We start from the raw sequence: 18,067 nt of genomic DNA, 5'->3' as shown, positions 1-18,067 counted from the left end.
ACCAGCATAGCCACATGTTAAGGAAGTCTTGAACGCCCCAAACACACACACACACACACACACACTCAAACGGCATAGGCACATTAGGGAGATCACATTGCTGACAGCCGCAAGCTTCAATCAGGCTTTACAATATATATAGAACATAAAGATACTGTAAATTTTGTATTGAGAATAGGCCCTTACCCAATGTGATTCCATTGGGCCACTCGATGCTATCGGACACCAGAACTTGCCGGTCCACCCCATTCATCCCTGCCCTCTCAATCTTGGCCTGCACCCCCCAGTCTGACCAGTACATGAACCTAGAGGAAACAGGAAACAGTAGCAGGCGACATCTTTTGTACAACAGACAGAAAAGCAGTCTGATTAAGTGGTTAGGCACAGTCTTTGAGCGACAGTTACTGCAGAAAACTGAGCTCCCGTAGCTCTGTTCCATGCTCTTATTAGCTTGTACTTTGTTGGGAGGAGAAGGGGCCCATTGGGAGGGCCTGGGAGATGAGAGAGAGAGAATGATGGTGAGGGAAAGAGAGAGCCAGGGAGAGGGAGAGCTATGGAAAGAGTGAGTGTGCTGGTGAGAAAGAGGGAAAGTTTGACAGAGAGGGGGAGTGAGAGTGATGAAGAGCAAAAGAGTGACAGCAACCAAAAGAGAGAGACAAAGAATGTGAGAATGAGACAAAGAGGGCAACAGAGAGAGCTCAGTTTAGAGTCTGCTCCCGTATACTGAAGGCTGAAGACATTTAGCAGCACATATCACACCCTCAGTGACAAGCAGTGCTGAGGGTGCGTGAGACAAACAGAAGGAACAATATTAGTTAACCCCTTCCAGCTCAATCACACATCCTCTAACTACATCCCCTCCTGTAGCTCCAACTATTTCAGATATCACTCTGTTACAACACACTTCCCTTCCTACACCCCTTTCTGCTGGCTCCACCCAGACTCCATACCCAATACAAAGCAATAGAGTGTTACAGTGATGACGTCTTTTTGTGGGCCAACCCAGCGTAGGTTCCCTCGGTTTTTTTCCCATGCTTTTTTCCTTTTTTCCAATAATTTCTGCTGAATATAACGTCTGTGCTTAATGTGATCTTAAGAGTTTCAAGTTATGTTCTACGAGTAAAATTACATCCATTGCTATCTCAACCGTGTACTTGCTGTTATGAACTTTAAAAAGACAACTTGCTAACCAGTTACTACATTGAAACTACAACAACGGTCATATTTCGCCCAGCACAAGTTTCATACAAGCCCGTCTGCAGGTGACATTACCATTGTAGTTTCACCATAGCAACTTGTTAGCAACTTATCTTAAAACACATAACGACATTGAAACTCATTTTTAAGGTTGTGACATCTTATCTTGTAGAACAAAACGTGAAACTCTCTTATGCATACGTTAACCACAGACTTTATATTCGGAATCCCTATGGGAAAAAAGCATGGGAAATTGGGCGAGGGAACCCATGACTGAAAAATGCTAATTCTCTTCTCATTACATAACATTATTAGCATTTGTCAGATGCTCTTATCCAGAGCTACGTACAACAAAGTGCAAAGTCCATACCCATCACCAGGAACAAGTGCGCTGAAAGACCCAAGAGGGAAGTACAATTTCAGGTGCTTAGGCTACAACAAAGATAAGGACTAGGGCCTGTATCTCTTCTGGGTTTTTGCACTGACTCCGCCCTTGCCTTCTGACTCCGCTCTTGCCTCCCGGCTCCACCCCTCGCCCTCTAGCTCCACCCCTTGCCCTCTCACCCTTGCGCGGGGTCGACTGCGATGGCGCGTGGCTCGCTGGGCTCCGTCCCGATCAGGACTCTGCTCTTCTTGCCGTCAGCTGAGGCCACAGAAATGGACTTGCGCGCAGAATCGGTCCAGTACAGGTTCTTATGGACCCAGTCCACTGCCAGGCCCTGAGGGGACTGCAGGGAGGAGCCAATCAGGGTGGTGTGCTGGGCGGAGTCACTGGCCTTGCTAATGAACGCACTGCAGAGAGAGCAGAGTACACAAGCGCACACATTAAACATTCATTTGAGACCACGGTTAAACATAACAATCGAGGGCCCCACATGGTTTTGATGTCAGGGATGTCTTGGACTTTGAATGGACTCAATGTGAGTGTCACATTCCAAATGAACTGTCACTGCATATCTCTCAGACACACACAATGCTTATTTTCACAATTGTTGGAATAACACTAACATTACAAAATGGTTTCCCTTTGACAGATGATACTTGGTCTGATTGGGTTATGTTGAATATAAATGGACGAGCCCTGTGCCCCAAAGCCCAATGGGTAATGCATGGGTATTCTCGCAATTCTTTTTCACGGGAGCTGATCTCTATCTTCCACAGCCCATTATCACCTCTTATCACCGGGCGAAGGGAAGCAGACTTTTTTGGAGAAGCACTTGAGACACGAGAAAGCCGCAGAAAGGAACATCTTCGCATTATAATGATCCACTGCGCTCCCTTTAATTAAGAGGAGGCAGCTGTTCCAGTTTACTCTCGCTGATAAGAGCCCAAACAAGAAGAGCAGTGAGGGAGGAAAGGAAGACGGGGCAGTGCGTTTTCAGCCACAAGGGGTTTCAGTCCCCGCAAACGCAAAGGTGCTCTGACAGAGATTAGACAGAACAACTGGATAAACAAGGGAAATAGACAGTGGGCTCTGATTGCCTGTGGTACTCTTTCCCTTACACATCTTAATACTCACACAGTTTAACATCCCATTGACTTGAGTGTTGGTAATCCGCATTAATTACTGGAAAAGCAGGAACGTGTAGAGCATGTAATGCGCTGAAGATTGCCCACCGTGAATCAGAAAAACATCCCATGCAAAGTATATAAAAAATACACCTAATGGGGAATAAACAGACTTGAGATCCTGAGCTGTGGGGAACCCAGCGCTGAGAAATGCTAATGTACAGTAGCTGTCATCACCTTTTTGCTTCATTTACTGCATGCCTGCCTCTGTGAGAGCAGAGAAAACAATTTCACACACAAATTGTGTGTGTGTATATAAGGCATGGGGCTAGTAGTGGATATAAACTTGAATTCTGATTAATAATTCAAAGAAAAAGAGGACTGCTCCTCTCAGGGATACAAACACAAGACACGTCAAAGGTCAATGAATACATCTCACCTCTGAGGCATGACTCAGCACATTTATTTATTTGCATATTTGTATATATCTGTATAAATTTCTCAGAGCAGCAGTACTGATCCCACCCTTTATGTGAGAGCTATCAGAGGACACTTTTAGGGCTGAGAGATTGAAGAACAGTATGTATCTCACAGTAACACTGAGAGTGAAGAAGAGTATGTATCTGAGAGTAACACTGAGAGTGAAGAACAGTATGTATCTCACATTAACACTGAGAGTGAAGAACAGTATGTATCTCACAGTAACACTGAGAGTGAAGAAGAGTATGTATCTGAGAGTAACACTGAGAGTGAAGAACAGTATGTATCTCACAATAACACTGAGAGAGAAGAACAGTATGTATCTCACATTAACACTGAGAGTGAAGAACAGTATGTATCTCACAGTAACACTGAGAGTGAAGAACAGTATGTATCTGAGAGTAACACTGAGAGTGAAGAACAGTATGTATCTCACAATAACACTGAGAGTGAAGAACAGTATGTATCTGAGAGTAACACTGAGAGTGAAGAACAGTATGTATCTCACAGTAACACTGAGAGTGAAGAACAGTATGTATCTGAGAGTAACACTGAGAGTGAAGAACAGTATGTATCTCACAGTAACACTGAGAGTGAAGAACAGTATGTATCTGAGAGTAACACTGAGAGTGAAGAACAGTATGTATCTCACAGTAACACAGAGTGAAGAACAGTATGTATCTGAGAGTAACACTGAGAGTGAAGAACAGTATGTATCTGAGAGTAACACTGAGAGTGAAGAACAGTATGTATCTCACAGTAACACTGAGAGTGAAGAACAGTATGTATATGAGAGTAACACTGAGAGTGAAGAACAGTATGGAGCTGAAATGGTGACAGTCATAGAGAGTAGTCAGGTACCTGTAAATCTTGCGGTGGAAGAGGTCAGTCCAGTAAATCTTGTTGGTGCTGACATCCACATCCAACGCCACTGCATTCTTCAGCATGGGGACAACCAGTGTGTAGTCCCTCTTCATTAGGTCAATACGGCGGATTTCATGGCGGTTGGTGAACATCAGGTAAGGGCTCTTACCTGTAGGGGAACCCTCTGGTCAATAAAGAGGGCCTCAACATTTTTTTTTTTTACAGCGCAAAATTACCCAACATCCATAGGCACATGGAAAATTCAAGGAGAATAACATTATGCAGAAACTTGAACTATTGAATATAAAAATCTCTGAAGACAAACAAGAATGATCAATCATTAACAAACCAAGGTCAGACATTTATTTACATTTCACTGATTGCTCTTTATTTCACGATTTGAATGCATCTCAAATTCTGTTAAAGGTATTACAAGATTAAAGGTCTGTGCTCCTGTGTCTTTGATAACAGAAATTTGGTTTCTATGGGATATTACTCTTACAGAGGATTCTGCATTCAATCAACATTTGTCCTTATCTTGGGACAATACTAAACAGATTTAATTAAATATATGAGTAAATTTTTTCACAAGTACATTTCAGGGAGTTCAGAAATAATTACATTGAATCATATCTGTGTGCTTGCAGTAGTTGATCAAGAGAATGTTTTGCATTTTATGGTTGGTCAAAGCAAAACTGGTGATTAGCATGCCCAAAATGTAACACTGTTTTTAATTAGTATGCTTGTAGGTACAATGGTGTCTGTGTTTACAGCACTTATACAGCAGATTACAAGCAGTTTACAAGAGGTAACATCACTGCCTGCTTAAGGAGAAATCCACAACATACCACCATACCAAATGTATTTCAAATGTTTCTAGTTAAAATAATGCATTTCCTCTGACACCCTAATCAGTGCATTCTTGCAGTCAGATATTTACCTTTTTTTTTCTGGCAGATAATCCGTGATAGCAGATGTTTACACACTGCCCACTAAAAGGAAAATGAATTCTTCCTTTCACATCTCCCCTGCGAACACAATGGAAGCTGGGAGTCCCAGAGACAGTGGTCTCCAGGTGAAGAGATTATGATAAGCTCTTTCTCACTCCTGCTTCTCTGCCATGACCGCTTTAGCCTGTAATACCGCGGTAATATGAGGTGAAGGCAGTCTCTGCGTACAGGCGGGCCATTTTGTGTGTGACCGCGCTTGATGCCTCGGGGGAGATGTAACAGAGAGGGACAGCGTCTGGGGACAGCGTCTGGGGACAGCGTCTCCATTCTCAGAGCTGTAGCTCAAGCTTACATGCTGCTAAATTAGCACACAACTAAACATCCAAAATGGTCCACTGTCACCTAATCCTCTGCCAAAGGGCTTAAATGTCTTTAAATACATGATTTGTTTTGCCTTACTCCCCCAAGTGAGAGCTACAGGCTAACCAGAGCTACAGGCCCCTCCCATCACAGCAACATCCAATACCCCTATCCAATCAGAGGAGAGCTTGGTCTGCCACCCGGCTTCTGAAAAGCCTGCTACCAACCGCCAACTGCCACTTCTTATCACTCTGCAGCTCAGCATCTGGGCTGAGCAGCCCTTGCCTCGTGAGACTGAGGACCTTACGTAGCCGACAGGTCCCTCATCAACAACAGTAACTCAGACTGCAAGAGAAGGTGACCCAGCCCAATGACTTCCTCCACTTGCCTGGCTACAGTAGTCCCCCGTGTACACCACCTCCACCAGTCATTTCTCTGTGCCAGTTCGATGACATAACGCGTCCTGGGTGAGACCGATGCTACGTTCTGCTCCTCTGAAGACCACACTACAGCTCCACTGAAAACTAAGCGGGACAAAGCCCCAATTTCAACTGCTTGTGTCCGTCCCCGTGGCAGTCTGCTGGACCGTGGTTTCCCTTCTCGTACGAACCGAGGGATTTTAAACAGCGGCCCACGTCTGTTCAGGCCACTGCTTGTAAAAGCGTCCTGTTTGTTCTGGTCTTTGAGCTTAACCGCGTTGCTTATTCAGTCCTTTGATTTTTAACTGCGCTCCCTGTTATTTTTTTCCATAAATGAACCATCTGATCCACTGCCTTCATCCAGGTCACAGGCCTTCACTACACACCTGGCAATTACACTAAAGGCAGTGACCCATCTCTACTGTCATTCTGGGAATAGGTAATAAAAACCCACAGTCATTATCTTGTTATCCTCTGGTATTTTCCATTAACTAAACCTGTTTTCAACCGTCTCTGAATTGTAGCTGTATAAACATACGGTTGTGCTCAGTGCTACAGATGCACAGCCATCTTATTTTAAATCTCAGAAAGACTTTGACTCCATTCCAGACCTGTCTTATTTCACTGCAGATGAAGATGTATGGAATTCCCAGAATGGACAATCAGTGGTAGATGACTGAAACTCAGCAGCCAGCGTGACCACAAATACAATACTGGGCATTCGTCATGGGATACAGCCTGAACAGTTTCTCGGCAATCTAAATACCACTGAGGGTGATTTCCTTGAACACAACTGAGGACCATTTCCTCTTCACAGTCCTTTCCCCTACAGACTCTTCATGTAGAGCAAATCCTGTTCTTTTTCAGCACAGCCAGGTTGAGCTGTGTGCTTGTGGCAAAAGAGCTACAGTACAGTGCTTTAAGCCCTGGAGCCCTGGGGAAGGCAGTGGAGATGAATCATGTGTATAAACCACCACTCCCCCAATCACACCTCCACTGTACCAGCCCCCTTCCCAGGGCCCCCCGCTGTCCTCAGATCACACACATCACCTGAGAAAAAATCTCTCCAGAATCAGTCGCCTTTTAATCTATAATTACCCCAGTCTGTTTCCTCTGTGTTTTAAATGTTAGAATAATGGAATTTTTAATGTATCTAATGTTCTGGGCTGAGGCTAAATTAAAAGGTCCTTACCATAGTGGAATTAAAAATGAAAACGTCTAAAAATATTATATTGAAAATCTGTGCCACCACTAATTGTGTGGGGTCTGTCCTGAGTCCTTCAAAAGTGGAATATACATTTAGAGAGCACTTTATTAGGTAGACCTGTACACCAGCTTGCTAATGCAAATATTTAATCAGCCAAGCATGTGGAGGCAACTAAATGCATAAAAGGATGCAGACATAGTCAAGAGGTTCAGCTGTTGTTCAGACCAAATTCCAGAATGGGGACGAAATGTGATCTAAGTAACTTTGACTGTGGAATGATTGTTGGTGCCAGACAGGGTTTGAGTATCTCAGAAACTGATATCCTGGGATTTTCACGACAACAGTCTCTAGAGTTTACAGAGAATGGTGCAAAAAAAGTGAGTAGCGGTTCTGCTGGCAGAAATACCTTTTTAATGAGAGAGGTCAGAGGAGAAGGGCCAGACTGGTCAAAGCAGACAGGAAGGTGACAGTATAACCACGCATTACAATAGTGGTATGCAGAAGAGCATCTCTGAACACACAACACGTCAAACCTCTAAGTGGATAGGCTTTAACGGCAGAAGACCAAATAAGGAAAAAGATTGTATCTAATAAATACATAATAAAGTGCTTAGTGTTATTCCTTTCATAGAATTATGAAAGGAATACAAAATGGTATTTGGTAAACATCTAAAATGTTTTCTCCCTCACCCAACACAAGACCCAAGGTTTCTGCTTGGGTTTTCCTCCCCTTAAATTATATTGTGCTGTTGGTTTCAGACAGTTATTGCATGGTGCTGCTTTATCTGCCCGTACCTTATACCCGATAAAGAACTAATGGGCCATTCCATCGACTATGTTATACTACTGCCTTCTGCGACTCCTCAGGCATTTTATAATGCAAGGAAAAATTACAACATTGACTGCTGTTCCTGAGGTATACAAGCCATAGGCAGCCAGTGGATTGTGAAAGCATTTTGTGTTCATCTGCTTCCCAGTTGAGATATAACTGCCTATTTTAGGACAAACATGCAGAATTGTGCCTGCTACTAATTGCTATATCGGTCAAAACAATCACGTTTTGGTATTGCTGTGAAGTAAGAAATCAAATGAGTTGGACAGATACGACAGCCAGAAATAGATATTTAGCACTGCTATCCAAAGTATCAGTTCTGCTTATTTTGAATGATAATTCTGCATTGGCTGTGTACACATGCAGCATTGTGTCTTCTAACATGCTGGTGAGGTCCAGTTTGACCACACTACACTGTAGTACTTCTCCAGTACCGGCACACACGAATGTACTTGATTCAGTAAAACTGTAGACTGATAAGTCATACTATAAAGAAGCTTATCTGTCTCGATAGGGGGGCCTTAAGGTCCAGTGGCTGTGTATTGCTGACTGCAGCGGTCTTAAACATGAGTGAGAATACATCTCTCAGGATATTCACCTGCGGCTATCTGCACGCCGTTGCAGGTGTTCCCCTCTGGCTGGTGCGATGGGATTCATTTGACCATTTAATGAGCCGTCTCTCGCTGCCTTATCTCTCCAGAACACTAATGACGAGGGCCGTAATTAAGAGTCTGCTTCACGACTCGTACCTCTTTCAGAACTCTGCACGGACAAAATTGGATTGTATGCCTGTCCTTCAACTTTTAGAGGCGTCATATTATTGCCAGAATTTTTTTTCCCCACACAGCGAGTGGCCAATGTGTGGAACAGCTTGCCAGGACATGTAGTGGAGGCAGAGACACTGGGGGTTTTCAAGAACAGGCTTTATAAGGTGCTAGATACTATTTACCTTTTGGGAAACCAAGCAGTAGGTACCCTTAGAGGTAGGCAAAGGTGAGCATCGCTGGGCTGAAAGGCTTGGTTCTTGCCATTACCTTATGTTATGTTATGTTATGTTATGTTACCAAGCGCTGTATGACACCCATAAGAGGTGCTTGGGGGGGTGCAGGGGTGCGGTGGTACCGGGTCCCACCCGCTGAGACCCAGTAAAGGGGCTCCTAAATTGCAAGCTTGCACTGCCACATAGCCTTTAATGAAAATGGACACCCCATGTACTGACATGTAGAACGTGCTTTCTACTGACACAATATTAACGACTGGTGATCAACTACAGTTGAAACCCATCACACAGAGCAGCAATTTCCTCCCAATCAGCTCACTCAGCTCTCCCTCATTTACACCTGGCATCATTACACTCAGTGAGCGCTACTTTATTAAGTAGGCCTGTACACCACCTCTTGATGCAAATTACAATGCATTACAACAATGGTATGCAGAAGAGTATCTCTGAACACACAACGCGTCAAACCAAGTGGATAGGCTACAGCAGCAGAAAAGCAACACGTCTAAAAAAACAAGTCTAATGAATACCTAATATAATGCTCACTGAGTGAATATTCCTCCATACAGCAGAACTGGTTTGCCATAACAATTGCTTTTTAAAACGTATTTTTCGAAGCTGAAGCCAACGCACTTGGTTTAATTTCCAGAGGGATGTCTTATCTGCTCAGACACTCCCGTGTTGTGGGAAAACACAAAGGAAGGCAATGAAGCCCCCGAGCTCAGCTGACAATCCCTTTTACACATTGAGATGTATCATCGCCTGTACGCACCCGAAAAGGAAGAAATATTTAAATGAGGACATTCACACCTCGACTCGCAGACCAATGTTCTGCTAAAAATGTCCTTGAAAACAACACCCTGCTTTTTATACAAACCTCAACCATTGCTGGCAGACCCATCGATGTGTGTAACTGGGGCATGGAGAACGTGCTGATCCCACGGGTGTAACGATATCGCGGCACGACATTTCGCCATTGAAAAACGATACACCACGTACAGCTAAAAAATTGATCGCAATATCAACTAAATGTTCTCTTTTATGAACCATTATTTATACAGGATAGGTTGACTGAGCACACATGGTCTTTTACTACCCTGCATGTCTTTGTATGGCGGGAGGGAAGTAAGGCCCAGCCGGGAGTTGTACCGAGGACCTTCTTGCTGTGAGACAACAGCGCTACCCACTGTGTCATCATGCCATTGCTCCCAATTACACCACCAAAACTCACTGGGATGTTTCGCCAAACGTTCAGAGACAGCCTGTGTTTCACTGCAAACAGGAACTGAACACTCAAACACATCTGCATCTGTATATTTTTGGTAAAGTTGCACATAGATTGTGAATACTTGTGTGGCAGTTAACCAAGGCTTTTTTGTATTACACAGTAGATAGATAATACAAAAGATAGCAGGGATTGGATTTTTTTTTTCTCCTGCTTCTCAGATGTCCACTGAAATGATGGGAAAAAAATGCTAATTTATTCAATTCTTTCCCCTCTGGCAAAAGCGTGCCTCATACTGCAGTTCCAGCTACGTTGGGTCCCAATTGCGAGTGTGTATTTATTGAACTGCAGGAGACATTGTGAATTCTCAAATATCTCAGCTGCTGCCTGAAAAGGTCAGGTTTTGTTATTGAAGAAAAAAGCAGGTACTTATCCTTGGCTAGAAACAGAAAATCAGTCACTAGTCATTGAAGATGTTCAAACAAAGTTCTCTACTGGATAACTCACTGAGGTCACAACATTTCTCATAGGCTTCCTGATTTATCACACATTCAGATTTGTGAGGTATAATATTACCTCAGATTGAAAGGTCACTGGGCTATAACTGAACTTGTTATTCACACCTGCCTTTGCATTTTCCACCCACCTGGTGAAGCTCCAGTCAACCAACAGCCTGATATAGTTTATCTATCATCAGAAATGCGATTATTTCAATTATAATCAAAAGTACATTGGTTATTTAAGGCAATCCATGTTAACTAAGATAGCCAGATGCACATGGTTTCTTTGAAGAGAACACTTGTCTTCTCAAACACTCAAATCACCAAACAAAAGCAGATAAATGTATGTGCACATTTGCAAGTTGTACATGTGTATGCTGTGTTCTCGTTGGCTAAACCTGGCTTTAAAATGGTGGAAGAAGGCCCCCTGATTGGCTCAGTAAGAAGTGGTCTGTTCACCAGCCTTAAGAGTAAAAGCCCATGTTCTGTTAGCTGACTGGCCAGCAGTCCTTGGCAGAAGGTTTTTAATACTGCGGCCAGCCTTTTGACTGGTAGATACATCAGAGCCTGAAAAGCAACTGGCTAAATGAATGCAGAGAGAAAGAAGCGCAACACCTTACATAATACATGATAGCGTGAAGTGAGAGAAACAACATACAATATCCGATTATTGCTTCTAAACTGAAGTCTGGTGAGGTGCAGTACAAAGGAATAAACAATGATCTCCGTCCAAGAATATCACGTTGCCAGCAGTCCTACATCTTCAAATATGTTTCCAGTTCTAGCCTGATGCATTCGATAATCACGTTATCTGTCAATTAGCATTTTTAGCACGAAGGACGGCTCCATCAGCAGTCAGGAAGATGTATGATGTACGGGACAAACTCGCTGAGCTTCATTAAATCCACATTTCAACGAGAGAACAGCGCAAACACTGAGATATTCATGAGCGGCGCAAAAGTAAACAAGAGGCTAAATAAATAATAACCTCATCACACTGCTCGGAGACTCGCGCGCGAACAAAATACCACTGCCGTTCCAGACAAAAGATCTTCCATCAAACCCCGCAGGGCCGCAGGCTCACTCTGCTAACCGTTCAGCTCGATGGCGTCTATTTATTCCCGCAAAAGCAAATACAATTTTTCAGCAAGTGGATAGATCTTCCCTAAAACTCCCTCATTATGGATATCTCCGGCTAATGATTTTACCTGAGAATAACGATCCGAAAGCCTGCTTGTGTCAAGCTGATGGAGTGCGGTCTGAGGCGTGGCGGTTACAATGGGGAATGTTTGCCTATTGTTGGGGACTCCTAGCACAGTACAGCCAGCCTTTCCGATGTAAATAAATCTTCTTTTCCCTCCCCTGTCTGTAAGCTAGACAGAGCAGCAGGGGTGGTGTCACTTGTGATATAAGCCATGCAGTTCAAAGGCAGGGTTAGTGGGGGAGTGCTATGAAATATGAAACAGGTGAGAAAATATTCATAGATAAAATTTGAATTGCAGCAAATTTCAAAGAGCAGCTAACTAGAAGGCACACAACCTCCATTGCTCAGTGCATGGCCTAAAATAAGCAAGCTAATGTTACTGTGATATGCTGGCAGATTGAGCAGGCCAGAGAAATGACCCCCCACTCCCTTAGTTGCTTAATGTGCCTGTCAGGCTTCAAGCAAATGCTAATTGATTGTTATATTCTTATTTCTTTTCAATAGATTTAAAGTGTAAAGTAGACATGGGGTATATTTTTTGGACATAGTTCTGGTTAACTTGGTTATTGCGGCGCCTATGCGCTCTCACCCTCAGCCTTGCAGGTCTTGGTGACCGGGTCCATCTGATAACCCTTGTAACACTCGCACTTGTAGTCGCCTTTGTAGTTGATGCAGATCTGGCTGCAGGCGTCTGAATTCTCGCATTCGTCGATGTCTGCGGACAAACATTGGGAGACGCATCAACAACAGCCAGGGAAGAGGGGAGTAGTGCGGTGGAGAGGGGTCGAAGGTCATTGCAGCGGTTACCTCCACACGTCTTCTTGTCCAGGAGCTTGTATCCCGAGGGGCACTCGCATTGATATCCGATGGGCCGGTCGATGCATATGTGGGAGCAGCCTCCGTTGTTGTCCTCGCACTCATTTAGGCCTGTTCAAGGTGGAGGAGGAGTCGAAAATCACTCATGCACATTAGCATTGCGCTTCGGGTGTGACGACCTTGCTGGTCTTACCCACCCACCACCAGGGTTAGGAAAATAGGATTAATACAGACTGTGATGGATCCAATTTTTTAGTACCAAACTGATAACAATGGACTGCTTAGACTTCTTGTTAGGAACTAATGAGAGGATCAAATCAAAGTTTGTACTATTACTAGTAACCTCATCCAGAACCTTTGCACTTTCAGTCATTCCATAGACCCAACCCTCCACTTCTCTGTTGGGCAGTTAACCTTAAGCAAATACAAAATGGCAATGGGAAAATTGGACAGAAATCAATTGTGCTGTTGTGGTCAAAAATATAATGGGTTCTTTATTTTACCTACTGTTTAGTTGACTTTAACCCTTGTGTTGTCTTAAGGGTCAAAAATGACTTGCCACTATGTTCAACTGAAGAGAAAACCCCCTAAATTATATTTTCAACTTGAAATTTGATGAAAAAGTTTGTGATGAGTTGTTTCTTCATGCACTATAGATTTGGGGTTTAAAATTCAATTAAGCTGCTTCATTTAATGGGTTTAGTGAAAGCAGGTCATTTTTTACCCTTGGGAGCATACAGAATGTTAAGACCACACAAGGGTTTTACTGAAAGTCAACTATGGTGCAATACTACACAGAAACTCAGCTGGCTAGCCATCACACATTAAGACACTGTTCAGGAACGAGTTTTGCATTTGGCCCGCCAGCTAATATAATACCAGAGAACTGGAACATTTTCCAAGTGACAGTGAATATTGTTTCAGCCGGAGCGTAGTGTCACTGGGGTTCACAGGCTGTGGGGAGTGATGGGAACAGTAGCCGTGGATAGAGAAAGAATACGGGTCTGAATATGCGCATTACATAAAAACCTGAGCTCATACACTGAAGCCTAGTGTGCTCTGTATGTCGGAGAGGGAGGCACGTGGTTAGCCGAAGGTTGAAGGGCAGTAATTGCTGCAGTAAACCCCACCCCCCACCTTGTGTTCTTCTACCCCGCTCCCCTTCTCCCCCCTCCCCAGAGCATGTTGTCTGGAGAATTCATGGCTGGTGCCAGACGGGCCCGCAGTGTGAGAAGCATGCTCTCTGTGATCCGTCCTGTCCAGCTCAGGCCTCGAGCCACCGTGAGCTCATATGGGAAATCCATACCGTACAACAGCAATAATTCAGCATAAATGATTTAATGCCATTACCATTTAAGGTAAAATTTGACCTTTTCTGCCAGTGAATTAGAATTCCACGACCTTGTCCTATCAAAATGAGTCACGTTATACTGTATAAACCTGTAGCGACATTTGGGTCCAAAAGCCTGAGACTGCTCGTGAAAATGCTTCTATTTTGCATTCTTTTCTCATTTAATGCAAATGTTTTCAATACAAACACATAACTTTAATTTCTTTAAAAAATTTCACAATCCTAAAACTATTTTCAGATTTCAGAGGTCTGTAAATTCAGAGGACAAACGGTATGAGGATAGCGCTAAGAGCAGTTAGTTAAGTGTGTATGGTATGGTTGCCCAAAGGCAGTTCACCAATTCTGTGTAAATTCAGGGTTTCACTTTGATCATATGAAGCTCACAGATTTGTCAAGCTTTCTTCTTGCTTTTGATCAAGTGAAAGCACTTAACAAAGGACCGGCAGCCGGGGATTGAGGGGGAGGCGGGCAGCGTCGTGTTAGTGCTCTCACCGCACTCCTTGGCTGGCTCGTCTGACCAATCCTTGCAGTCCTTGTTGGAGTCGCACAGCTTGCTGGCCTCAATGCACTCGCCATTTTTGCACATGAACCTCAGCGGGCCCTCACACCTGGTTGCTAAGGGAGACAGAGGAAGGAAATGGAGGCTTCACCTTTTACACTCAAAGACATGATAATCAACATAGTGTATATGGAGGACACATGGCACTGAATACTGGCAAACAGGGAGCATATGCAGAGGAATAAAACAAATTTGAGGTCTTTTACAGTGTATATTTTTACAGTGTATATTATTATAATCATTTTGAAATTATTATTTTTATTATTGTGATTATGGTTCAGTAACTCAGGCCTGTGGATGCCAGCACAAGACCTCAAAATTGTTTGACATAATGCGATGTATGTAGACTGCACAAGACTACAAAATGATTTGACATTAAGCATATACACTGTAAAAGACCTCAAAGTTGTTTTATTTCCCTGTATATGTTCAGTGTCCTGGCATCAGTACCCATATGCGAAAGGAAATCATATACAGTATGTTGATTAGTATGCTCTACTAAATGAAACATACATAACAATTTTTATATCATTATGGTCCCGTTTTATAATGACATGTTAGAAAGGATTGTGAAGTGATGTCACAGAAAAACTAGTTGAAAGACAGCCACAGTGCTGTGAGTGCAGGCCAAAATCCAGGCCGTTTGATCCCCTGGGAATCTTAAGAGCCAGGCTTTCAGTCTGAGCTGCAGTACCTAACAACCAGGATGTAATGAGCTACTTGTCATGACAGTGGAATGGTTCTACAGTTTCATATGTTTCACAGGAAGAACAGTGGCAATAAGACTACACGGATTGGATGCTTTCATCGGTGTGTAATTGTATCCCAGAGTGCTTTTCAACGAGAACACTAGGGCAGCAGTAGTCGGAGAGGGATCACCACGAAGGCGCGCCCGGGCGCTACACCTACTGTTGATGCAGCCGGCCTCGTCGCTGTTGTCGGGGCAGTCATACACCTTGTTGCACTGCTTGGTGCCGTGGATACACAAGCCGTCGCCACACTGGAACTCGTCTGGCTGGCAAGTCAGCACGGCTGTAAGAAACGCAGGAAGTGGTGGAGTCAACACAAATGAAATAACTTTCCTGTATCCTGGGCATTGTAATGTCTTTGTGTTGACTATGTATAAACTGCACAATGTTGTATGCACTGCAAAAACCTAAAATAAGTCAGTCTTAACAAATATTTTAGTCTTATATATAGACTTAAATTCTTACTGTACTATTGGCTAAATAAGTCAAAAGGATATTCAATGAGGTGAGAAAGTGTAACCCATTTAAAGATTTTCGAATGGTCTAAGACAATTTCATTTGTCAAGCGAAACGTTAAAACAAGCTAATGTTTTCTATTTGAGCGAAATAGTCTCAGTACAAGACTAAAACTTGGTTAGACAGATTATTTTAGTGTATCTGCACAAATATCTATCTATCTGAAAAGAATTTTAGATAGTATATTTTCTCTCAAGTAGAAAATTAGTTTGCTTTTAATGTTCGCTTGACAAATGAAATTTTCTTATTCCATTGGCAGATCTTGAAATTATCTATCTTACCTCATTTGCAATATTTCTTCTTATTTAGCTAAAGAAGTAATAGAAAAACTTAGTTAAGTCTCAAAATAAGATAAAAATACTGGTTTTTGCCACTCAAAATTCTGGGTCATCCTTCTTGGGTTTATGTCAGTCTAGGTGTGTGCAGTATGTGTTAGACACATTTCTTAGAAAGGGAAATGTATTTTCTGAGGACAAAATCCAGCTTTTTAGAACAAGACTCCTCAGACAGCATCTTCTCAGAGAAGGGGAAGAGCAGAGGTGAGTGTGTACGTGTGGATTTTATTTTTAGTACGGCTCCATTGGGTTTCACTTCAGCTCAAGTCCAGTTGTAAACTATAGCGACGTGTTTACTCATTCCCAGACTGACGCAAGGGTAAACAACGTTCCTGCCGCTCCCAGTGAGAGGAGGCTCTTACTCATTTATCTCTTTAATGTATTCTTTTCCTTTGAGTTTGTTTGTTTTTATGATTTATGGATCTTCCCAAGTATCGTTTCATTACTGTTGTGCTGTAAGGACGTAAGGAGGGGATTATTCTTCTCAAAAATTCTGCAATAACATTGGTCTTTATTGTCTCGCAGCAAACATGCTAGCAAAATCAAATGAAAAACAACTCCAATGCAAATCGAGGGAATGAACTCGCGGCTGTTGGGAATGGGTGGGTCTAAAATACGGTCTGGGAAGGTGCTGGTATTAGCAGGCCTCTATGCTAACATTTTTTCCAAGGAGCACAGTAGCCTAACACATCCTGATTAGTTGATTAGTTTTCCAGTTACCGCACATCAATTTTTATGGCCGAATGCTCCTAAAATGGGAGCACTGTAGAACCCTGATTAGGGCAGGATAAACTCACTCGACTCAAAAATTTTCTCAAACCCCATTTCACTTCCGAAATACATTACTAAGCTTGTTTGTGCATTATTCTCTGAATTTCATATCTGGCAGAAATCTGTTGATTTTGTAAATAAATGATGATTTACTCAACATTACCGACATTATACACACACAACCGACGCTGCATTAAAATGAGACATTACCTTCGCTATAAATGCGTGGGGTCTCTGCGATGTCATATTTCCACAATCTAATTACTAGCATCATCTCCTTTATTGGATGAAAGCACATCTTTTAGCCAAAAGCATGTACTAAATATTTGCATATTACAGATGCTAATCGGTGAGCTGCGCTGGTGAGATTTAGAATGCGTACGCTGGAACCCCTGCGGGCTAGCTTCCCTCCTCATCCCGAGCCACGTTTAACTTGGATAAAGCTTGAGGATGACAGCCGGTTGCCTAGTAACCCAGGGACAGTCGCGTGTGCCTGCTACCCCGCTCTCTGCCAATGCTACAGCGATCAGTAAAGACGTCGGCTTGTAGCGTAGTGGTTAAGGTACATGACTGGCACCCGCAAGGTCGTTGGTCCGATCCCCGGTGTAGCCACAATAAGATGTGCACAGCCTTAACCCTACATTGCTCTAGGGGAGGATTGTCTCCTGCTTAGTCTAACCAACTGTACGTCTCTCTGGATAAGAGCATCTGCCAAATGCCATTAATGAAAATGCTAATCACAGTACCTTTGTTGACAATAAGTAAAATGAATGTAAAGTCTGGATTTACATGAAAATGGGCCATACTGGTTTGTGGCAGTGTGAAATGTAGTACACTCTTCAGCTATTTTTCTTTAACTAAACATTAGAAAGCAAGACTGAAAATGGATGAATTTATATAAAATGTGATATGAATATATGGCATGTACTAATAATATTTGTGTTCAAGAATATTGTTGAAGTAATAGATGGATAAAAAGGACAAATAACAGCCAACTAAATAAAAAACAATCAAAATACCCATTCATATCCTCCTGAGACCAGGCAGAAAAAAAGCGTAACACAAGTGTCTTGGATGAGAAATACATGTTGTAGTGAAAATAGTTCCCAACATATTATTTATTTCATGTGAATGACATTTCCGTTTCAGCACAGCAGAATATATGCCTCTTGAGATGGAATTCTCCGGAATTCTCGAGTCTCAGGAGGACGCCGAACTCGCGA

General features: G+C 42.9%; 1 protein-coding gene across 1 annotated transcript in view; it reads right to left on the bottom strand.

Annotated features, from left to right (window-relative positions):
- The window catches only part of LOC133128894 (low-density lipoprotein receptor-related protein 8-like), a 92,751-nt gene that overhangs the window by 17,256 nt on the left and 57,428 nt on the right, over positions 1-18,067 (bottom strand). The window contains exons 6-12 of the mRNA XM_061242699.1: positions 15,383-15,505; positions 14,407-14,529; positions 12,555-12,674; positions 12,337-12,462; positions 4,048-4,219; positions 1,762-1,989; positions 187-305 (exon numbers count right to left, since the gene is read on the bottom strand). Coding sequence (XP_061098683.1) covers positions 187-305; positions 1,762-1,989; positions 4,048-4,219; positions 12,337-12,462; positions 12,555-12,674; positions 14,407-14,529; positions 15,383-15,505 — 1,011 coding nt within the window. The remainder of the gene's footprint in view (positions 1-186; positions 306-1,761; positions 1,990-4,047; positions 4,220-12,336; positions 12,463-12,554; positions 12,675-14,406; positions 14,530-15,382; positions 15,506-18,067) is intronic.

This window comes from Conger conger, chromosome 5 (assembly GCF_963514075.1).
Source record: "Conger conger chromosome 5, fConCon1.1, whole genome shotgun sequence".
NCBI classification, from domain to species: domain Eukaryota; kingdom Metazoa; phylum Chordata; class Actinopteri; order Anguilliformes; family Congridae; genus Conger; species Conger conger.
The sequence above is the reverse complement of the archived record's forward strand: the minus strand, read 5'-3'. Positions and strand labels throughout refer to the sequence as shown.